The sequence below is a fragment of the Acomys russatus genome, chromosome 32 (assembly GCF_903995435.1).
Source record: "Acomys russatus chromosome 32, mAcoRus1.1, whole genome shotgun sequence".
NCBI lineage: Eukaryota > Metazoa > Chordata > Mammalia > Rodentia > Muridae > Acomys > Acomys russatus.
This window is the reverse complement of record NC_067168.1, coordinates 35,641,195-35,665,157: the sequence shown is the minus strand read 5'-3', so window position 1 is coordinate 35,665,157 and position 23,963 is coordinate 35,641,195. Positions and strand designations below refer to the sequence as shown.

At 45.8% G+C, this 23,963-nt stretch overlaps 1 protein-coding gene across 1 annotated transcript; it reads right to left on the bottom strand.

Moving 5' to 3' along the window:
- Positions 1–10,631: 10,631 nt before the first annotated feature.
- On the bottom strand, positions 10,632–17,500 carry Spink8 (serine peptidase inhibitor Kazal type 8 (putative)). The gene is made up of 3 exons (XM_051140391.1): positions 17,317–17,500; positions 12,300–12,355; positions 10,632–10,757 (listed from the first exon to the last, which is right to left on the bottom strand). Exons 1-3 carry the CDS (start codon positions 17,381–17,383, stop codon positions 10,632–10,634), a joined length of 249 nt encoding a protein of 82 aa, XP_050996348.1. The 5' UTR covers positions 17,384–17,500.
- Between the last annotated feature and the right edge of the window lie 6,463 nt (positions 17,501–23,963).

Below are 23,963 nucleotides of genomic sequence, written 5' to 3'. Positions count from 1 at the left end.
AGCACGAAAATCCATTTATTTATGTGTATGATGTTTTGTCTGGCAGTATGTATGTGCCTAGTGCCAGTAGAGGCCAAAAGAGACAACTGGAACTAAAATTACAGATGTTCGTGAGCCACTGTGTGGGTGCTTGGCATCGTCCCCAACTCTGCAATATCAGTGAATGTTCTTTCAGTTTTTCGAGACAGGGTTTCTCTGTGTAGCCTTGACTGTCCTAGACTTACTTTGTAGACCAGGCTAGCCTCGAACTCACAGAGATCCACCTGCCTCTGCCTCCCGAGTGCTGGGATTAAAGGCGTGCACCACCACTTCAGTGAATGTTCTTTAACACTGAACCATCTTTTAGTTTGAAAGTTCATTTCTTATCTATCTGGCTGGCAAAGGCATGAGTCCATTTCTGCTTTCACAAGATGAGAATAACCTTACCATCTGACGATAGGCCATTTTGTTTTAATCTTACTTCCTCTGTTGTCCAAGCCCAATTTTTTTCTATTATTCCTCCTTATCATACTTCTGGACTACAAGAGACTTCCCATTAGCTCAGTTTTTCTTCTCCCTGTGTGGCTTCTACATGCACCCCCCACACACACACACACACATACACACCACAGAGTGGAAAACTAATTATATACTTTTTGCACAGACTTGTTTCAATCTCTCTCTCTCTCTCTCTCTCTCTCTCTCTCTCTCTCTCTGATTTTTCAAGACAGGGTTTCAAATCTGTGTAGGGCTGTCCTGGACTCACTTTGTAGACCAGGCTGGCCTCGAACTCACAGAGATCCACTTGCCTCTGCCTCCCTGAGTGCTGGGGTTTCAGGCATTCACCACAGCCCCCAGCATTTCCACCATTCTCAACAACAAGCCAGCATAATGAAAGGAAGGACAGATGTTGAGGAGGATGCAATGGCTTATTTGCAACTGGTGTTAACCAATGAAGAACTGAGAAGGGTAGGTAGGTGGAGGTCAAATTGTTAGGTCTGTAGATAATCTTAGGACGTTAGGGAGACGGTAGCTTAACGTGGTGAGCAAACATGCCTGCCTTCTGATTCTGTTACCTCAATACCAAGCTTCACTTGAAACAACAGTAGTATGTGTCATCACCAAAACATTCCACTGCCAGAGCATTGCCTTATGGCCACATAGTTAGGAAGTAACTCAACGTCCTGATTCTAGTGGCTTTTTGGCACTAGGACCTTTGGAAGAGCTGGCGGTGCACTTAACCACTGAGCTATCTCTCCAGCCCCTATATTGTGAATTTAAACTCAGTTGAGGAAAAAAATAACTTATTAAGAGATTAATAATGGGTTGGCAAGATGGCTCAGTAGATAAAAGCACTTTCCGCAAGTTTGATGACCTGAGCACGGTCCCCATGATCCACAAGGTATAAGGAGAGACTCAGACTTTACCTCCAGGTTGTCTTCTGACCTCCACATGAGTGCTGTGGTGTGCATGTGCAAACACATACAAATATATGTAATAAAAAAAATGAGAGCCGGGTGTGGTAGCGCACGCCTTTAATCCCAGCACTCAGGAGGCAGAGGCAGGCGGATCACTGTGAGTTCGAGGCCAGCCTGGTCTACAAAGCAAGTCCAGGACAGCCAAGGCTACACAGAGAAACCCTGTCTCAAAGAAACAAAAAATAAAACAACAAAAAATGAGGCCGGGCATGGTGAAACATGCCTTTAGTCCCAGCATTTGGGAGGCAGAGGCAGATGGATCTCTGTGAGTTCGAGGTCATCTAGGCTACACAGAGAAACCCTGTCTTAAAAAACAAAAAACAAGGGTTCGAGAGATGACTCAGAGGTTAAGGGCACTGATTGCTCCTCTAGAGTTCCTGTGTTTAATTCCCAAGCAACCACATGGTGGCTCATAACCAACTATATTGGGGTCTGATGCCCTCTTCTGGCCTACAGGTGTAAATGCAGGCAGAACACTTTATACATAATAATAAATCTTTAAACAAAGCAAAAATTTCTTCCATCTGTGATGGCATGTCAGCTAGGGTTGTCAATATGCAGGTCTTGTTTAGGAAACCATATTGTTGAGATTTCATGGGGTGCAGTTTCCTTGCTATGGCTAGGAGATGTTATCTTGCAGTAGGCATCATGGTCTTCTGGCTCTTAATAATATTTACACTCCCTTGGCCTGATTTACTGCCTGTGTTTCCCCCTGGGAAGCAGGCCTTACATCTAATCAGAAAGCAGATGGTCACCCCCATCTGCTTGTGCCACTATTGCACCCACAGGGCCTATCTTGCCATGCTGGCCATTATTGTAGTTCACAGGATCCACGGCTGGGTGAGACTTGATTTTATTTCCCTCTTAGGAGCCTGCATAACACCTTCGGGTACCATTGTGCAGGTGCTCACCTGCAAGGTGTGTGTGTGTTTAAAGATTTATTTACTTATTATGTATACAGTGTTCTGCCTGCATGTATGCCTGCAGGCCAGAAGAGGGCACCAGATCTCACTGTAGATGGTTGTGAGCCATTATGTGGTTGCTGGGAGTTGAACTCAGGACCTTTGGAAGAGCACACAGTGCTCTTAACTTCTGAGCCATCTCTCCAGCCCCCTGTTTTTTGTTTTTTTTGTTTAATAAAATGGGAATATACTTAAGCATTGTTGTTGTTGTCTTGTTGTTTCTATGCTGTCTGGAGGGCCTTGTACATGCTGGTCGGATGCTCTACCAGAGAGCAGTGTGTCCATCACTAAGTTGCCCCGGCTGTTTCTGCACTCACTCTTGTGTGGTGGTGGGGGCATACATCTTTGATTCCAGTAGAGTCAGGTGGATCTCTAAGTTCAAGACCAGCCTGGTTAACAGACTGAATTCCAGGACGGTCAGGGCTATACAGAGAAACCCTACCCTCACCTCTCCCCACAAAAAAAGAAAAAAGAAAGAAAGAAAGGAAAAAGAAAAAGAAAAAGAAAAAGAAAGAAAGAGAGAAGGTGCTTATTAAGTGAGAAACCAGTCAAACTTGTGCTGAGAATCATTTACTGAAGAACAAATCAATGCATGTGACCCAAGTATTTTCTATTACCAGCATGCTCTTCTCAAGGAGCTAGTCTTTTTTTTCCCCTCCAAACAATGAAAGTTGAACCTAAGGCTTCATACATGCTAGGCAATGCTCTATCGCTGTACGTCAGCCTTTGCTCCTCGGATCGGGTGTCTTTCGAGGGCCAGTCATCACCCTTCACTTGGCTGTCTGGGGACTCAGGAACTTTTGTTTTCCGTCTCATCCCAGGAGTTTTCCTGTAAGAGAAATACATGCTCAGAGAAGTCAGTGGCATTAAGAGAAATACTGCTGCGTTGGTAACCATGCATACCCACAGTCCAGCAGGAGGGGTGCTAGATGCTGAACTGGGGCTGACTAGAGACAGTCTGGTCTCACTGAAGGATGAAAAGAAAGCAGAGTAGATGTGGGCAGAGAAAAGAGCCAAGGATGCGGGTGGCCGTGTGAGTCTGGGGACTCCAGCAGGACAGACTGAAGGTGTGTGGCGCACGGGGATAGACTGAGGGCTGTAGGAAGAACAGAATGGGAAACTGAGCCCCACATTCAAAATTCAGCCCCATCAATTCCCAGCTCAGGCTCCCAAGCAAGTCACATGGCCTCCAGACCTCTGCTTTTTTTGAATATGAGACATAGCTAAGAGCTGTGCCCTTAAAGCTCCTGTGAGGGCTCTGGGAGAGGAGAAAACAGTAAATGAAGGGTGTGACAGGAGGCAGGAAACAGGGTAAGTGGTAAGCACCAGCTCTCCTCCTGTGAGGGGACACAGGCAGGCGCGGCCCCGTGCAAGGCTGTAGGAAGACGCTGTCACTTATTTATTCATCCCCTTTGCTTGAGACTGATAAACACTGCCACAGACAGACATGTCTGTCACTCTGCAAAGCTATGAAGAACGTGCTTTGTCATTCTTCTAGGTTTGGAAACACCGGTCCATAAGATACATAGGAATTTAATTTGTAACATTGTCTCAAACGTGAGATTGTTCTCCACAATGACTTTAAGTCCTCTCTGTTCCCAGTGACTATGATGTTACTGCTACCTTGTCTCCACCAGCACAGGATACTTCCCGGCCTCCTGACTTTTCCCACTGTAGTTGGTAAATTGCTGTGTCATTCTGGTTACAGTTTGAATTTGACCAGGTATTCAAAGGCATGTGAGCAGGCTTTACATGTTAATTAGCTCATGAGCAAGCCCTGGGGCACATTCTGTCTCTGATCTTTGTTTTAGAAGCAGTGTTTTATTACAGTGTAGGCAAGGGGTCATCTCAAAATTGCGGTCCTCCTGTTGTAGCCTCCCAAGTGCTAGCATTTCAGACTTGGCTTTTTTCTTTCTTCTGTAAAAATGGTCTTTTCCTAATTTTTTTTTTTTTTTTATCCCTGTCAGTTTTTCTGGATATTAAGAAAAGATACTACTGAGGGAGGCAGAGGCAGTCGGATCTCTGAATTCAAGGCCAGCCTGGCTACAGATCAAGTGCAGGACAGCCAAGACTTCCCAGAGAAACCCTGTCTCGAAAAACAAAACAAAACAAAACAAAACAAAAAAAAAAAGAAAGAAAAAGGAGAAAGTAAAAATATATAAGTTGGGTGTGGTAGTGCACGGCTTTAATCCCAGCAGTCTGGAGACAGAGGCAAGCAGGTGTTTGTGAGTTCAAGGTCAGCCTGGTCTACAGAGATAGAGTTCCAGGACTGCCAGGGCTACATAGTGAGACCTTGTTGTTACAATAAATTGTATCTCTTCGGCTTCTTAGGCTTAACAACTCTAATCCTCATAACCTACATATATCTCAAGCACCCTGTCTCAGAAAAAAACAAACAAACAGAAAACACCTAAGTGGGTGTGTGTGTGGGAGAAGATGCATATTCTTGTTTTCTGCCTGAGATAGGGGAAATTGGGATGATGAAATATCTCTTCAGGTTCTGCTGTGTCTACTAACTCACCCAGTGTTCTTCATTTACCAGAGATCTGGCATAAGCTAGAATTATCATAGGAATAAAATATTTTCAACAGGGCTAGAGAGATGGCTCAGAGGTTAAGAGCACTGGCTGTTCTTCCAAAGATTCTGAGTTCAATTCCCAGCAACCATCTGTAGTGAGATTTGGTGCCCTCTTCTGGCTTACAGGCACACATGCAGGCAGAATACTGTATAAATAATAAATAACTCTTAAAAAAATATTTTTTTTTGAGGAAACTAGCAAAGTCTTAATGTTTAGCTTATAATTTAGGCAAATAGATTGTCTCTCTGGTAAGTCATATAATTTTTATTTCTTGCTTTTTGTTTGTTTTCTTTTTGTTTTTTTGTTTTTGTTTTTGTTTTTTGAGACAGGGTTTCTCTATGGAGCCTTGACTGTCCTGGACTCGCTTTGTAGACCAGGCTGGCCTCAAACCACAGTGATCTGACTGTGCTCGAATTAAAGGTGTACGTCACCATGCCCAGTCTGCTTTTTGTTTGTTTTGAGACAGAGTTTCTCTCTGTAGCCCTGGCTGTCTTAGAACTCACTCTGTTAGGCCAGGCTGGCCTCAAACTCACAGAGAGTCATCTGCCCCTGTCTCCCGAGCGCTGGGTCAGGTTTCTTTTAGTTTAGTGTTGATTTTAGGTCTGCTTACATACACTAGTTTATAGCCAGTATGTTGTTGGATTTTTTTTTTTTTTCCCCTTTGGGTTTCTCTGTGTAGCCTTGGATGTCCTGGACTCATTTTATAGACCAGGTTGACCTCGAACTCACAGAGATCTGCCTGCTTTTGCCTCCCTGAGTGCTGGGATTACAGGTGTGTGCCACCATGCCCGGTGGATTTTTTTTTTTTGGTTTTTCAAGACAGGGTTTCTCTGTGTAGCCTTGGCCATCCTGGACTCACTTTGTAGACCAGGCTGGCCTCGAACTCACAGCGATCTGCCTGCCTCTGCCTCCCGAGTGCTGGGATTAAAGGCGTGCGCCACCACGCCCGGCTCTGCCCGGTGGATTTTTATTTCTTTGGTCTAAGTGTGTCTGCCTTCCCTCTTCTCCCTTTTTCTTTTCTTTTTTTGTTTTTTGTTTTGTTTTGGTTTTTTTCGAGCCAGGGTTTCTCTGTATAGTCATAGTTATCCTAGACTCACTTTGTAGGCCAGGCTAGTCTCGAACTCACAGTGATCCGCCTGCCTCTGCCTCCCGAGTGTACCCTTTTCTCTTTCGTTTTCATCCCTTCCTTTCCCCCCCACATCACCCACACTATCTCTCTGAGTTGGCTGACTGTCTATGACGCTGCTATAGACTGGCTAGTTGTTACATTTTGATGATCGGGGCAATTTTTTTGTTTTGTTTTGTTTTGTTTTGTTTTGTTTTGAGACAGGGTTTCTCTGTGTAGCCTTGGCTGTCCTGGACTCACTTTATAGACCAGGCTGGCCTCGAACTCACAGAGATCCACGTGCCTCTGCCTCCTGAGTGCTGGGATTAAAGGCGTGCGCCACCACGCCCGACCCTGATTGGGGAAGTTTTTGTAGAAGTTTAAAGTAGAGGATGCCAAGAACTAACTATATGTAGTAACGGCAATGGAGGTGCGCAGGGAAAGGCCCAAACCTCTTAGCAACACACTCTGTACTAATCTGACTGATGCGCCCGAGTCTATGTAATATATTTCATCAAGCACAAAGAGAAATTTAAATAGAGGAAAGGCACATACCCAGATGTTTGAGTCCGTATGGCAAATGTATAGATTTCATTTTACCACTAGCTCTCCTTTTCTGCGTTTTTGGCAATTTTCATAACAGTGTTACAAGTCTTTGATAACAGTGCCTGGTGAAATGTCTCAGAGGTCAAGAGAAATTGCTGTACAAGTGCAAGGACTCAAGTTTAAATTCCCGGCACCAAAGAAAACCCTGGGCATGCCTCTGAGCCCCTGAGGTAGTACAAGGGAACTGAAGCAGGTGGACCCTGAGAGGGAGCCACTGGGTCTCAAGACAACAGGGCAGAGAGCACTAACAAGTCACACCAAAAGACACCCGGCAGCCTGCTTAGAGCTCCACAGGTACATTCATGGGTGCATGTACCCAAAGACTCATGCACAACCACACACGGACATACAACTCACACTCATAAATGCTTGACCTGTAAATCATGTGTAATTTACTCTTAAAAAGGAAAAAGGAAAAGTGACTTTACTTACGCATGGTCCATCATGCATTTTAACTATGGTTCTGTCTTGAAATCTGGAAAAAATTATATCATGAAATTATTATTGCTGTTGTGGTTATTTGTTTTTTTGAGTCAAGGTGTAACAGTCTGGGCTGTCCTGAAACTTGCTTTGTAGACCAGTCTGGCCTGGAACTCAGAGATAGGCCTGCTGCTGCCTTCCGGGTGCTAGGGTCAAGGGCGTGTACTGCCACTGCCTGGCCTGAAATGATTATCTTTGTTCTGTGGTGCACCATAAACCATGACCAATACTTTTCTTTCTTTCCTTTTTTTTTTTTCTTTTTTCTTTTTTTTTTGGTTTTTCAAGACAGGGTTTCTCTGTGTAGCCTTGGCCATCCTGAACTCACCTTGTAGACCAGGCTGGCCTCGAACTCACAGCGATCCGCCTGCCTCTGTCTCCCGAGTGCTGGGATTAAAGGCATGCACCACCACGCCTGGCTTTTTTTTTTTTTTTTTGAAATAGGGTTTCTCTGTGTAGCCTTGGCTGTCCTGGACTCACTTTGTAGACCAGGCTGGCCTCGAACTCACAGCGATCCGCCTGCCTCTGTCTCCCGAGTGCTGGGATTAAAGGCATGCACCACCACACCCAGCAATACTTTCTTGGTAATATTAGGCAAAGTTAAGAAAGAAATATTTTGTTAATAACAGTGAATTAATATATGTTGATGTATTTATTTTATTTTATTTTATGTGTTTTTGTGTTTTGCCTGCATGTATGCATGTGTACCCGTGGAGGTGAGAAGGGTGAGTTTGGGCAGCTCTAGGGAATCCAGCAACCTCTTCTGGCTCATGTATTTACATGTGCTAACATTTTTGCTTGCTTTTCTTTCTTTCTTTCTTTTTTAAAGATTGATTTACTTATTATACAGTGTTCTACCTACGTACACATTAACACCACAAGAGGGCACCACGTCTCATTATAGATGGTTGTGAGCCACTGTGTGGTTGCTGGGAACTGAACTCAGGACCTCTGGAAGAACATCCAGTGCTTTTAGCCTCTGAGCCATCTCTCCAGCCCTTGTTTGCCTTTTTCAAGACAAGGTTTCTCTGTGTAGCCTTGGCTGGTCTGGAACTCACTCTGTAGACCAGGGTGGCCTCAAACTCACAGAGCTCTGTCTGCCTCTGTCTCCTTTGAGAGCTGAGATTAAAGTGCCCAGCAATAAAACAGTCTTAAAGAAGAAAATAACATGAATACATATATCAAGGAATTATATAACCTAGATGGCACTGAAAATTTCATAGAAACACAGTTATCTAACTGACTCATGAAAACAAAACAAAACAAAACAAAACCTCAGTAGAACTCTAACAGGTGAAAACATTAATTCAGTAATTTAGAACCTCCCAACTGGTCTTGTTTAGGCAACCATATTGCTGAGAAACAAGACCTGCACAATGACCACACCAACCAACATGCCAGTGTGGATGGGGGGAATCTCACAAGGCCCCCACCCAAGATGATGAGCTACAGGCAGCCAATGGCTTCTGAGAGGATGACAGTTTTCTTCAGGAAGAAGCATCTCATAAATTACCCCATCCCTAGTGGTGAGCTCTAAACAGAAGTATACATAAGCAAATATAAATGAACTCAGTGGTGTGTGTGTGTGTGTGTGTGTGTGTGTGTGTGTATGCACGTGTGTGCGCGCGCGCACGCGCGTGTTTGTGTGTGTGTGTAATGAAGTCCAAGAGGGACCTTAGGGACACACAGGAGGTTTAGTACTTGTACAACGAGGAACTCCCAAGTTCATTTTTACTCAGCTGTGTCTCAAAAAACCAAATCAAACCAAACCAGCGCCCCCACCCCACCCCACCCCGCCTTCAGAAACAAAGCAAAAACCAGCGCCCCCACCCCACCCCGCCTTCAGAAACAAAACAAAAACCAGCGCCCCCACCCCACCCCGCCTTCAGAAACAAAACAAAAACCAGCGCCCCCACCCCACCCCGCCTTCAGAAACAAAACAAAAACCAGCGCCCCCACCCCACCCCACCCCGCCTTCAGAAACAAAGCAAAAACCAGCGCCCCCACCCCCACCCCGCCTTCAGAAACAAAACAAAAACCAGCGCCCCCACCCCACCCCACCCCCGCCTTCAGAAACAAAGCAAACACCAGCGCCCCCACCCCACCCCACCCCCGCCTTCAGAAACAAAGCAAAAACCAGCGCCCCCACCTCATCTCACCCCCGCCTTCAGAAACAAAACAAAAACAGCGCCCCCACCCCACCCCACCCCCGCCTTCAGAAACAAAGCAAAAACCAGCGCCCCTACCCCCCCCCACCCCGCCTTCAGAAACAAAGCAAAACCAGCGCCCCCACCCCACCCCATCCCTGCCTTCAGAAAACAAAAACAAAAACAAAAGCAGATGCTATCAGGGAGTTCCCCCACTTTCTTAGAGCACACTTCTGTGCCTTGGATCAAAGAGTTCAGCATTTCACACAGGTGATCCCAAAAATGTCATGGGCTCCAAACCAAAGCACTGAGGGGATGAACATAAAATATATATATATTTGGAGAAATAATATCCATTCACAAACCAATAAACCATTAGTCAGGAAAGCCTATCACCCAGCTTCCTCCTCCTCCTCCCCACTCTCCTCTTACTCCTCTCTCTCCTTTTTTTTTTTTTTTTTTTTTTTTTTTTTTTGAGACAAGGTTTCTCTGTGTAGCCTTGGCTGTCCTGGACTCACTTTGTAGACCAGACTGGCCTCGAACTCAGAGACCCGCCTGCCTCTGCCTCCCAAGTGCTGGGATTAAAGATGTGTGCCACCACGCTCGCTCTTTCTCCTCTCTATTCCTCCTTTTATGCCCATCTCCATTCCTCCTCTTTAAAAGTGGTTTGGTTGGTTGGTTGGTTTTTCGAGACAGGGTTTCTCTGTGTAGCCTTGACTATCCTGGACTCACTTTGTAGACCAGGCTGGCCTCGAACTCACATTGATCCACCTGCCTCTGTCTCCCCAGTGCTGGGATTAAAGGCTTCCACCACCACTGCCTGGTTTTTAGAGTTATTTATTTATTATGTAATGTTCTGCCTGCATGTGTGCCTGTCCACCAGAAGAGGGCACCAGTACACACCTTGTGGTTGCTGGTAATTGAACTCAGGACCTCTGGAAGAGTAGTCAGTTGTTCTTAACCTCTGAGCCATCTCTCCGTCCCCCACCACCCGGATTTTAAAAAATGTTTTAGTTACATATTTTGTGTGTGTGCATGAGCATGTGTGTGTGGGTACATGGGCATGGGTGTGTCGAGGTGTGCCTACTTCCTACTGAGTTTCCTCCACTTGGTGGTTGTCCCTGCCAGATACTGCACTCTGACCCCTGTGGCTTTCTCTTTCTGCAGAGCTGGAACAGGATCTCATTCGACTTTGGGGAGCAAGGTGGAGAGAGGGAAGAAGTGGAGAAGCACGGGGTGTCTGAAGGGAAGCCCTAGTGGAAGCTGGCGGAGGCAAGGGAATAAATATAAAAGGAAAACTCACAGAATTAAGTAGCAGAGATGGCACTCACCGCCGTAGGTGACCTGGTCAGTGCCACATATAGGCTCACTGGGGCTGAAGTAGGAAAGGATCCAGCAATTCCTTACATTCTTCCTGCACAAGGCCTGCATGAGACACAGAACACTGCTTCCGTCACCTCCCGCCAGGTCCTTTGGCCATTGTGAGGAGCACAAGGTCATGAGTTCAGAAGCCAGGTGTCGGGTCCTCCGCATTCACCCTGATCCTTACCGCTGACTGACGCCTACATAACTATAACCGGGTTCTGTACATTTTCTAGCCTTTCACCAGTTCCTTAGAGGAAAGTGTGGTTGTTCTGCTGTGTAGAGAAAAACTGGGAAATGTCTTTCCAAACAGACATTTCTGGAGTCTGGAGCTCTCATAGCAGGTGGCTCACAACTGCCTGTATCTCCAGCTCCAGGGGATCTTGAGCGTACCCATGTGGCGTGCACTAACATAGACCCACATAAAATGAAAATTTAAGAAAAAAATAAAGGAAAGGAATTTCTAAAAAATGGAAGAAATTTCTTCCTTTAAGTTTTCTTTTTGCTGTTCTTCTCTTTTTCTAGTTTTTGTTTTTGTTTTTTGAGACAGGGTTTCTCTGTCCTGGAACTATGTAGACTAGGCTGGTCTTGAACTCAAAGAGATCCACCTGTCTCTTCCTCCTGACTGCTGGAATTAAAGGCATGCCCCACCACCCAACTTGTTTTCTACTTTTTGCTATTTTCTACTTTTTTGTTATTTATTTATTTTTCCTTTCGAGACAGTCTCTCTTTATATAGCCTTAGCTGTTCTGGAACTCACTATGTAGACCAGGCTAGCCTCAAACTCACAGAGAACTGTTTACCTGTGCCTCCTCAGTGCTGGGACTAACATGTGTGCCATCATGCCTGGCAAAATTGGAATTTCTTTCTTCTTGTTTCTTTCTTTCTTCTTCTTCTTCTTTTTTTAATTTTTTTTTTTCAAGACAGGGTTTCTCTGTGTAGCCTTGGCTGTCCTGGACTCATTTTGTAGACCAGGCTGGCTTTGAACTGACAGAGATCCACCTGCTTTTGCCTCCCCAAGTGCTAAGGTTAAAAGTGTGTGCCATCACACCCGGCTTGGAATTTCTTTTTTTTTTTTTTTTTTTTTCGAGACAGGGTTTCTCTGTGTAGCCTTGGCCATCCTGTACTCACTTTGTAGACCAGGCTGGCCTCGAACTCACAGCGATCCGCCTGCCTCTGCCTCCTGAGTGCTGGGATTAAAGGCGCGTGCCACCACACCTGGCTGCCCGGCTCAATCTGTACTGTCTTAAATGGCAGTACATTCAAACTTACCACAACACAACTAAGATGTAGGGTTGACATGGGGTTTTGGTGTGAAAGTGGTGCATATATGTCCTGGATATCACCATGGAAATAACACCCACACCAGCATGAGACCAACCTGAATTTGAGCCGTGACCTCCCCATATATTTAATTGAACTCACTGAGATCTACCTGCCTCTGCCTCCCACATGCTGGGATTAAAGGAGTGAGCCACCACGCCTGACTGTGATTATGGTATTGTCAATTGAGTCCCTCCTGCTCCCCACCTCACAAAAGGACCTGGGAGGGGAGCTGGCTCTCTCTCCATTCTTGTTCTTGGGAATGGAAGAAGTGGACCTCACCTTTGTCTCTTGTAGGACATCCATGGTCATGCTAAAGCTCACAGGAAGGGGGAAATCTGGAAGATGGAAGCATACACACACGCAAGAGTTACTGCCCTGTACGTGGCCTCAGGGAAAAGGCTAGATAAAGGAGGCCCTGCCTGTCATTCAAGAGCACCCCATCCCATCATGAGAGCCCAGGGGTCCTTTTTAGCACAAGCTGACCTCCATAGCAACAGAGAATCAAGAGTGAAATATATCTTGTAGCCTGCTTAACCTCTATAGCCCCTCCATTGAGACCTACCTTAGTTCCTAGCATAACTGGGGCTCTTCTGTTAACACCTACTGTAGCGGTTAGCATATCAGAAGCCATTTTGCCTCCAAGTCTCCATTTTGGTCATAAGGTAAAATTAAGTTCAGGTTCTCAGACTCTACCTGCCTGGGAGCTTGAACAGCCTTTTCCTTACAGTTCAATACTTGTTGAATATTCTGCTTGAATTAATGATTTATGTTCTACTTAAACAAAACCAGGACACCCTGCTGTGCTCCCTTCTCCCAGAATGATGGGGAACTGGAAAGTCCCCACGCCTGTATCCTAGCCAGTCAGCTTAAAACGCTTTGTCTAGCCACCTGGGTACACTGTGCTCAGAACAAAATTTCTGTTTAGCTACTCAAAATGATGTGATGCTGCCCTTTCCCTTGCTTCCCACCTAGTTATGGTTTTTCTTATAAATAGCCTGCCTTAGAAACAGAGTGGCATCACAGTATGGTTCCCAAATTCAGGCTGTGGTTCTGACCAGTCAGTTTTTGTTCAGCATTCAATAAGATTTCATCAGTTTGAGTCTGGTATTTGAATGGTCAGTGTGCAGCTATTCCTGAATTCATAACAGAGAGTGATCTGGCCCATCCACTTCATGGTTAAAAATCTTTCAAAATCCTTAGATTTTATTTTATTATTTTTATTTTATTTGTTTTTGTTTCTCAAGACAGGGTTTCTCTGTATAGCCCTGGCTGTCCTGGATTAGTGTTGTACATCAGGCTGGCCTCAAACTCACAGAGATCTACCTGTCGCTGCTGGGATTGAAGGCGTGTGCCACCTGCCAAATAAATCTCTTTTTTAAAATGTACTTATTCATTATGTATTTAATGTTTCCCCTGCATGTGTGCCTGCACGGCAGAAGAGGGCACAGCTCTCATTATAGATAGTTGTGAGCCACCATGTGGTTGCTGGGAATTGAACTCAGGACCTTTGGAAGAGCAGCCAGTGCTCTTAACCTCTGAGCCATCTTGTGAACCTGCCAAATAGATCTTAAAGAGAAGTTCTTTGGCAGTATTTCGTCTTACACCCTCCATCGTCTTCCTTTTCTTCTCTCCCCTGACGACTAGGCCTTTTCATTCTCCCAGATGGCCTAACCGCCCCCCCCCCTTCTTTTTAGGGTGGCTTTGTTCTTGCTGTATAGCCTCTTACCTCCTGAGTATTAGAAATGTGGGCCTCTATGCACGGTCACATGGTGCTCGAGATGGAGCCCCCGCCTTCATGCATGCTAGGCAAGCACTCTACTGTGCTCCCCCAACCACCCCTGCCACTTGTGTTTTCATTAGTTGGTTAAAAAAATATATATTTTAGCTGGGGGTAGTGGCACTCATCTTTAATCCCAGCACTCAGGAGGCAGAAGCAGGTGGATCTCTGTGAGTTCGAGGCCAGCCTGGTCTACAAAGTGAGTCCAGGACAACCAAGGCTACACAGAGAAATCCTGTTCTCAAAAAACAAACAAACAAACAAACAAACAGAAAGAAAGAAAGAAAAGAAAAAGAAAAACAGCAGCAACAACAACAACAATAAAAGGATGCTGAGTTCCACTGAGTTCCATTAGTTTACATACTGTATCCAAAGCATCCTTGCAACCATATGTGTACCATATAAAAAGCTTTATATCAAGTAATTACATAACTGCTTGTCATGTAAGTAATTATAGAAGAATCACATATAATTAGTTACAGTTGAGTCATATGACTTCAGGCCATGTAGTGTGTATGCCTTGACATTAATTCTTCTACTGGTGTATAATTCGTGTCTCAGCATTCACTGGGGATGACCGATAAGTATGTTTTTGTTTTATCCCAAATAGGGGATGCGGAACAGACTTGTGTGAGGGTGTGTGGTATTTTTCCTGCTGGAAACAGACTTGTGAGAGAACAGGTGGTGTTTGTCCACTAGAAGAGGAGCTGCCTCTTGTGGGGGCGTGGTCTTTGCCAGCTGATAAACATCCTAGCACAGACGCTGAGAGGATGTGTGTGTGTGTGTGTGTGTGTGTGTGTGTGTGTGTGCGTGTGTGTGTGTGTGTCCATCTCAAGACAAGGGGCTTGGCATTTTGTTGGGTCTGTTTGCGTTTTGTTTTTTTAGCTTTTTAGTTTTGGCATTGCTTCTTATTGTTTGTCTGTTCATCACTCCACTTTGAGACGCGTCTAGAGAGAACCACTCCAGAGAACACTTCAAGGTTCCAGCTACAGCAGTTGCAGTCACCTTTGCTGAATTGCTGGTTTGCTGGGTTTTTGTTGTTGTTGTTGTTGTTTTTACTTTTATGGTTTTGGTTTTTCCAGACACGGTTTCTCCTGTAGCTCTGGCTGTCCTGTACTCACTCTGTAGACAAGGCTGGCCTCGAATTTACAGAGATCACCTGCCTCTGCCGCCCGGAGTGCTGGGATTAAAGACATGCACCACCACGCCCCGCTGCTGGTTTGCTGTTTAATGGGTCTGCTGAAATCCTGACTATGAAGAGTAGAATCGCTCCAAGGAACTGAGTCTAAAAAGGTCTACTTCTCCTGTTCTCATTAACCTCTAGGGCAGGTGGGTTGGAAAGGAGGTGTAAGCATTAAAGAGCCCCAGATAAAGTAGGTTTGGAAAAATTCAAAGCCTACAATGTCCCAACAGTCCATGGTGTGTTAAGAGTTAAACAACCACCACGGCCAGGTTGGGAATATGTAGAGCAAGCTGCTAAGCTTTGCACATGGCTGGCTGGTTGCTCTGATGTTTTTGTTTTTGTTTTTGTTTTTGAGACAGGGTCTCTCTCATAGCCCTGGCTGTCCTACAACTCACTCTGTAGACCAACCAGGCTGACCTCGACCTTGAACTCAGAGATCTGCCTGCCTCTGCGTGCTGACTTGAGTGCTGGGGGTTAAAGGCATGCGCCACCATGTCTGTCATCTAAACACACTTTTATTTATTTATTTTGGTTTTTCAAGACAGGGTTTCTTTGTGTAGACCTGGCTGTCCTGGACTCACTATGTAGATCAGGCTGGCCTGGAACACACCGGAACCTGCTGGCGTCTGCCACTGAAGTGCTGGGATTAAAGGCGAGTGCCACCACCACTCGGCTTGAAGGCGCTTTTCAAGAAGATGGAGCATTCTCTACAGAAGGCTGGCATAAGACTCCATTGTTAGGTTTTGTGGAGAGAGGAGAGAGGGAGAGTGGGAGGGAGGGAGGGAGAGAGGAGAGAGAGAGAGAAAGAGAGAGAGGGAGAGAGGGAGCAGTTCTGACAAAAAAAAAAAAAGCAAGTTTTCAGTTTTTAAAGATTTGTGAGAGATAGGGAGGTCCTGTATTGTGAGGAAAAGCCTTAGCCAATACTTTTAATATGCAGCTTGCGCTGTGTGACCAGGATAAGGGAGTGGGGTGTACATGACGTCACCTAGCTGATGGGGTCACTCATTCTTTGGGTAGGAGGGTAGGGCTCAGGTAATGTGTGACCCATGCTGCATGACAGTAGTCAGGCTGCCTCTGACCCCTGGGAATCAGGGCCCTGGATGTGTTACTGCCCCTCCCTGCATGCAGGTTTTTCTGCTTAGGGCCTGGTCACCTAGAGGGCCCAAGGATTCTAACATCAGTCAGAAGAAAATGAAGTCGGATGTTGGTGGCAGTGCGCTGAGCAGATGGGATGAGGATTAAACAAAACGTGAGGCTGTGTGGAAGTGTTTCCAGCTTCCTCCACACAGGAGCACACTTCCGATATGGAGGGAAAAGAAATATTCGTGACACAAATAATAGTTCTCAAAGGTTTGGTTTGGTTTTGGTTTCCAGACAGGGTTTCTCTGTATAACAGCCCTGGCTATCCTGAACTCACTCTGTAGACCAGGCTGGCCTTGACCTCACAGAGATCCAACTACCTCTGCTTCCCAAGTGCTGCAACTAAAGGTGTGCGCCACAATGCCTGGCTTAGTTATATATATATGTATTGTTTATTTGTTTGTTTGTTTGTTTTGGTTTTTTGAGACAGGGTTCTCCGTGTAACCCTGGCTGTCCTGGACTCGCTTTGTAGATCAGGCTGGCCTTGAACTCACAGATCCCACCTGCCTCTGCCTTGAGTGCTGGGATTAAAGGCATGTGCTACCACGCCCAGCTAGTTCTCAATTATTATTATTTTTTTTTTACAAAAGCTTTTAGAGATGTGAACCTTGCAAGAAAAAGTTCAATGGGAGAGACATAAGCTATGGAAAGTATGAGAGTAAAGATAAATGCAGCACTGGGGAGTCCAATGTGTGGGGCCCCAGAGCCTCTACAGCTAACTGTGAATACCGTTTCTTGCTAAACACGGGCATTCATTAGGCAGAAGAATATCAGTTGCCTTCTACAGAGCCTACTGAAGGTCTTTTTGGGGTTGAGACATGTATAGATACAAACTGTGGGAATGAATACTTCCTAAGCTGAGTATCCCCTTAATAAGCTAGCATTTTGGAAAAGTCGGTGGTTCTGGATTTGAAAGGCTGTGATCCAACTCCTGGTTTGATCCTAGTGACAGTGAATCCTTTCTCTGACTTTCAGCTTCATCAATAAAATGAGGAATTAATGATCAAATAAATCTAAGTGATGACTGGGTGCAGCTCAGCGGTACAGTGTTTGTTCTGTGTGCACAAGGCTCCAGCCTCAATCTCCAGCATTGCCAATAAATGAATGAACAAGTCTACACGGCATTTGCACCTCTAACTTCCCCACAGATTAGGTCTGTTGCAGAAAATTGGATAGAGCAAGAACTCGTGACTCACCAACTGCAAAAGAGGTCCAGGCTGAGATGGCTAGAGCAAGGACGGCAACTGAGAAGGTCGCCTTCATGGCGACAGCAGATCTGCAGAAGGAAGCGCAGCTGCTGGTGACAGGGTCAGGAAGGCAGGACTGACTTCACCCTCCAGCTTTACTCCTGGTTGGTGAATGCTGTCAGTCCTGCCTGGAGGAGAGCTGCTTCTCTCTCTCCCCTGGCCCTCTAGTAGCTGTTTGCTGCCCTCCCCGACCCGCACCCACACACATTCTCTGAGGGGGAGCTGCCTTCTGGACGGAATAACCATCTGCAGAGTCAGTGTTCCTGAAACAGGAATGGCAACGAGTCATACTTGTTCTACTCAGTAACTTTTTTTTTTGTAGATTCCCAGAACCAGGGCATCCAGTGTCACACAGATAACGGCAGCCTGTGTGTCAGAAAAGCAGAACACGCTGGTCCCCATCTAACTGATGTGCTTGCCAAGAACTCCTCAGTTAACCTCTACATGAGAAAAAGCACACACACACACACACACACACACACACACACACACACACACACACACACAAAACACCGGGCCTGGTGGTGCAGGCCTTTAATCCTAGCATTTGGGAGGCAGAGGCAGGTGGATCGCTATGAGTTCGAGGCCAGCCTGGTCTACAAAGCAAGTCTAGGAGAGTCAAGGCTACACAGAGAAACCCTGTCTTAAAAAACAAAAAAATCAAACAAAAAAAAAAAAAAAAAAAAAAAAAAGAAAGAAAAAAAGAAAGAAGAAAGAAAGAAAGGAAGGAAGAAAGAAAGAAAGAGCAAGCCGGGCATGGTGTGGCACACACCTTTAATCCCAGCATTTGGTGGCACACGCCTTTAATCCCAGCACTTGGGAGGCAGAGGCAAGTGGATCTCTGTGAGTTCAAGGCCAGCCTGGTCTACAAAAGTGAGTCCAGGACAGCCAAGAGACTTTGTCTAGAAAAACAAACAAGGAAAAAAAAAATGAAGAAGAAAAGCCAGAGCAAACCACAGAAGCCAAGAAGCAGAGTTAGTATATTGTGAGGCTTTCCCAGAACCATGGACTGTGATGGAGGAGGCCTTCATCTTGATTTTAGCAGGTGGTGTTATCTCCGTGCTGAGTTTTTGTTTCTTTGGGACAGGGTTTCTCTGTGTAGACTTGGCTGACCTGGACTGACTTTGTAAGCCAGGCTGGCCTCAGACTCACAGAGACCCACCTGCCTCTGCCTCCTGAGTGCTGGGATTACAGGCTTGCACCACTGCGTGCCCGGTTGTGTGTTGAGTTTTATAACCAGAATGGTGGAGGCCGTTATGATAAGTCTGGAGACCTGTTACAGTGGCTTGAATAAGAATGGCCTCCAACCGCCTGGTCTACAAAGACGGTCCAGGGCAGCCAGAACTACAGGCTCAGCACACCGTGCTGCATGGAGTAAGGAGAGAGTGACTGCAGCAGCTTCATGGAAGTGAGTTAGTTTTTATGGAACTCATTTCTGGAGAAGATTTCTAAGTGTTCTGAAGCCTCTTTTGCAACAGAGAGGAGGAGGCTGACAACTGTCTCCAGTCCCTAACTACTATTAAGTGAGTGAGGTCACAGCCAAGCCAGAGGGAGGGAGCTGTGGGGACAACAGCCACACGGCAAAGGGTCTGGGCGCGATGACAAGGACTCAGAGACAGCTCCTGATGGAAGAAGAGCCTTTCAGACTCTTTGCTCTTGGCTATATAAGGAACCGCCTTTGTGTAACCACAAAAGAAAGAAAATTATGTTTAAAACAAAAATTTTTGTTTTGTTTTGTTTTTTGTTTGTTTTTCGAGACAGGGTTTCTCTGTGTAGCCTTGGCCATCCTGGACTCACTTTGTAGACCAGGCTGGCCTCGAACTCACAGCGATCTGCCTGCCTCTACCTCCCGAGTGCTGGGATTAAAGGCGTGCGCCACCACGCCCGGCTTAAAACAAAATTTTATAGTGCACACCTTTAATCCCAGTACTCAGGAGGCAGAGGCAGGTGGATCGCTGTGAGTTTGAGACCAGCCTGGTCTACAAAGTAAGTCCAGGACGGCCAAGGCTACACAGAGAAACCCTGTCTTGAAAAACAAAAACAAAAAAACCAAAAACAAAAACTTTATAAGATACCAGAAAAGGTTAACATTATTTGTGAAAAGAAGGACTAAGTGCCAAGAGTTTTTCAACAAGCTGTTTTAAAAGTTGCAATTACAGCCGGGCATGATGGCACACACCTTTAATCCCAGCACTCGTGAGGCAGAGGCAGGTGGATCGCTGTGAGTTCGAGGCCAGCCTGGTCTACAAAGCCAGTCTAGGACAGCCAAGGCTGCACAGAGAGACCTTGTCTCAAAAAATAAAAAAATAAATAAAGTTGCAATTACTTCTGGGGTGTGAGCTGTAAGTCACCAGATGGTATGAATTGCAAAGGGACAGAATCCCACTCATAGCCGCACTCATAAGCTTCGATAATGTATTGCTTTTGTTACCATAGTGACCAACGGATTCCCAGAATGAAGACCAGAGCGTTGGTGGTAAGAGCTCAGGTGCATTAAGAGGTGCTTACGGCACATTCTGTTCTCCCTGTGCAGTGCAGTTTGCTGTTCTCTTTGTCTTACACGCTTTCAGGACAAATGATCTATCTGGTTAATTTCAGCCCAAGACTTCCCCTGAATAAAAGTGAATAACCAAACACTCATTCTCAATCACAAATTAACTGGTCAGTCCACGTTACCTGCTGTGACTCCTGATGAAGTTGTCCTGGGGACCTGTCTGGCTGAAGAGGTTGCAGGTGGTGAGGAAGAAGCAAGACCTGCAAGAGGTAGGTGTTGTCTTAAAAGGACAGTGCGTGGCAGCAGAAGGCAGTGCTCTTTGAAGTTCTAGACGATGAATACAGGCGGGGGTATATTGGTGCATGCCTTTGCTCTGTGTTCTAGGGAGAGGCAGGCAGAGCTCTGTGAGTCTTAGGGCAGCCTTTGAGACCTCATCTCAAAGAAGAAAAAGAAATACAGTTCAAATTACAAAGTCCAGGGCTGGAGAGACGGCTCAGTGGTTGAGAGCACTGGCTGCTCTTCCAATGGACCCAGGTTCAATTCCCAGCACCCACATGGCAGCTCACAGCTGCCTGTAACTCCAGTTCCAGGGGACCTGACACCCTCACACAGACATAGATGCAGGCAAAACACCAATGTCCATAAAATGAACACAAATAAATCATTTACAAAACAAATCACAAAGTCCATGCTTCTTAAATTCACAAGTGCACATTTCAGCTTTCTGGGAATGAAGTATATTGTTCACTCCCACTTTGACCTCTAACTCTTCTTGCCAAATTTGCTATTTGCTATCAAATAGACCATATTTAATTTTTTTGAATGGTTTTTGAAACAGGGTCTCCTGTGGCTGGCCTTGAATGCGGAGGAGAACCTTGAAGTGGTCCTCGTGCCTCCTTCTAAGTACTAGGATGACAACTGTACACTGCCATGCCACACTGATCTATTGATTGGTTTGTTTTAGGGTGTGTGTGTGTTTTAGTTTGGTTTTGGTTTTGGTTTTTCGAGACAGGATTTCTCTGTGTAGCCTTAGCTGTCCAGTACTCTCTTTGTAGACTAGGCTAGACTCATCTCAGAAACCCACCTGCCTCTGCCTCCTGAGTGCTGGGATTAAAGGTGTGTGCTACCATGCCCAGCTTGTTTTAGTTTTTTTTTTTTTTTAAAGAATTAATTTTAATGCTGGATTCTTCTTTTTGGGGGGTGAGGGGTTTCAAAACAGGGTTTCTCTGTGTAGCCTTGGCTGTCTTGGCCTCACATTATAGACCAGGCTGTCCTCAAACTCACAGGGATCAACCTGCCTCTGCCTCCTGAGTGCTGGGATTAAAGGCATGCGCCACCATGCCCGGCCAATAAGAATTCATTTTAAGCCAGGCTTTGTGGACACATTCCTTTAAACCCAGCACTTGGGAGGCAGAGACAGGTGGATCTCTCTGAGTTGGAGGCCAGCCTGGTCTACAGAGCAAGTTTCAAACTGGCCAGGGATATGTAGAGAAACCCTGACTGGAGTAACCAAAACAACAACAAAAGAATTCAATTTATTTGCATGTGTCTAACTGCCACATATTTGTGGGTCCCAGAAGGCGGCACTGGATCCCTGGAGCTGGAGTTGCAGGTGGTTGTGAGCTGGGAACTGAATTTGAGTCCTCTGGCAGCGCAGGGAGCTCCCCAACTGCTGAGCCATCTCTCTAGCCCTGGCTTCTTTGCTTGTTTGTTTTTTGTTTTGTTTTCTTTTGGGACAAGGCCTTTCTGTGTAGCTTTGGCTGTCGTGGACTCACTTTGTAGACCAGGCTGGACTCAAACTCACAAAGATCATCCTGCCCTTGCCTCCCCAAGTGCTGGGATTATAGGCATTTCAATTATTTTGAGACAAGGTCTCTAACCCAAGGCTCACTGTAAAGCTGAAATTCTACCTCCTGCTTCTGCCTCCCAAGTACTGGGATTACAGGCATGAGCCACCATATCTTGCCCAACAGTTACATTCAAGACAGCTTCCGGTAATTAGACGCCATTTTAACTACCATCTGCGCATATGTAGTTCCTTATTTTATCCAGAGGAGGAGATTTTGAAATAGGGTCTGATTCAGCCCAGCCTAGCCTGGGGCGTGTATATTTGCCTTATTCAAGTATGTACTTACTTACAACATTTCTGTAACTGATTAATAGGATCTGTGTGTGTGTGTGTGTGTGTGTGTGTGTGTGTGTGTGTGTACTGTAAGCATGTGAGTGTGGATGTATGTGTGTGGGTAGGTGCACACTTGGGCAAGTGTGTGAATGATTGCCTGATACCAATCTCAATTGTTATTCCCCAGACACTATGCATGTTATTCTGTCTTAAAGATTTATGTGAGTGTTTTATCTGTATAGGGTACCCATTGATGCTAGGAAAAGAGCATTGAATTCACTGGAGCTGAGGTACAACCCATCTGAGCTGCCCTGTGGGTGCAGGGCACCAACCCAGGTCCTCTCCAAGAATAGCAAGTGCTCTTTCCTTTTTTTTTTTTTAAAGATTATTTATTTATTATTATGTATACAGTGCTCTGCCTGCATGTATGCCTGCAGGCCAGAAGAGGGCATCGGGTCACATTATAGATGGTTGTGAGCCACCATGTGGTTGCTGGGAATTGAACTCAGGACCTCTGGAAGAGCCTCTTAACCTCTGAACCATCTCTCCAGCCCTGTAGCAAGTGTTTTTAATCACTTAGCTATCCCTTCACCCACCCCACCCCACCTTACTCTTGTTTTCTGAGATAATGCCTTCATTGGCCTGGAGCTTGCCAAGTGGAATAGGCTGGCTAGCCATCCAGAGGCAGGAGTCTGGCTCCCCTAGGGCTAGGATTGCAAACTCACACCTCTACACTCGTGACTCCCCACTGTGGGTTCTGAGACAGGGTCCTTAACCTTGATCAGCAAGCACTTCACTGGCACAGCTAACGCCTCCTCTCTGTTTGTTTGTTCAGACAGGGTCTCATCTAGTCCAAATTGGCCCTGAAGTCTCTATGTAGCTGAGGATGCCCTTCCTGCCTGCACTTCCCAGGCATTAGGAGTCAGGTACAGCACTACGCTTGACCTACATCCTCATTCTTACCTTCTAAAACATGTTCTAATTTGCACACATTCCCCAATCCCACATACTCTATCTGGTGATGGTAGGTTGGATGACTACCTTCCTCAAAATCAAGTAGGATTACACACACACACACACACACACACACACACACACACACACACACACACACCTGGAGGCAAGAGAAGGATAGATAGTTTAGTTTTTGGTTTTGGTTTTTGGTTTTTTGAGACAGGGTTTCTCTGTGTAGCCTTGGCTGTCCTGGACTCACTTTGTAGACCAGGCTGGCCTTGAACTCACAGCGATCTGCCTGCCTCTGCCTCCCAAGTGCTGGGATTAAAGGTGTGCACCACTAATGCCTGGCAGGATGGTTCAGTTTTTAAGAACACTCATTGCTCTTGTAGAGAACCTGGCTTCAGTTCCCTGGAGGCCAGCCTGGTCTACAGAATGAGTTCTAGGACAGCCAAGACTACACAGAGAAATACTGTCTGGGGGTGCGGGGGGGGGGGGAGGTGTTTATTGTATAAGCCTGGTGACTTGAGTTCAATTTCTAGAATCCACACAAAGGTGGGAGAGAACCAACTCCACAAAGCTGTTTTTGGACCTTCATTCCCCCAAAACTACAGTCCCCCCTTGCACAATAAAAATAAAAAGCTAAGTACAGCAAGATGGCTCAGTGGATAGACACTTGACGTCAGGCTTGATAACCTTAAATCAGTACTTAGGAGGGGTACCTACCATGGTGGAAGGAGAGAACTGACTCTTAAAACTGGTTCTCTGAGCCGGGCGTGGTGGCGCATGCCTTTAATCCCAGCACTCGGGAGGCAGAGGCAGGCGGATCGCTGTGAGTTCGAGGCCAGCCTGGTCTACAAAGTGAGTCCAGGATGGCCAAGGCTACACAGAGAGACCCTGTCTCAAAAAACCAAAACAAAAAACAAAAACAAAAACAAAAAAAAAAACTGGTTCTCTGACCTCTGCAAGTGCTGTATGGCACACACATCCAGCCCTCACCCCAACCATGAACAAATATATGTTTTG

What these genes read in the sequence shown, in the direction of transcription:
- Spink8 (XM_051140391.1), bottom strand. Translation starts at nt 17,383, where the DNA reads ATGAAGGCGACCTTCTCAGTTGCCGTCCTTGCTCTAGCCATCTCAGCC. An exon ending in CTGGACCTCTTTTGCAGTTG is followed by an intron (nt 12,356 to 17,316) that starts GTGAGTCACGAG and finishes TCCATCTTCCAG; the next exon opens with ATTTCCCCCTTCCTGTGAGC. An exon ending in ATGTCCTACAAGAGACAAAG is followed by an intron (nt 10,758 to 12,299) that starts GTGAGGTCCACT and finishes TGTCTCATGCAG; the next exon opens with GCCTTGTGCAGGAAGAATGT.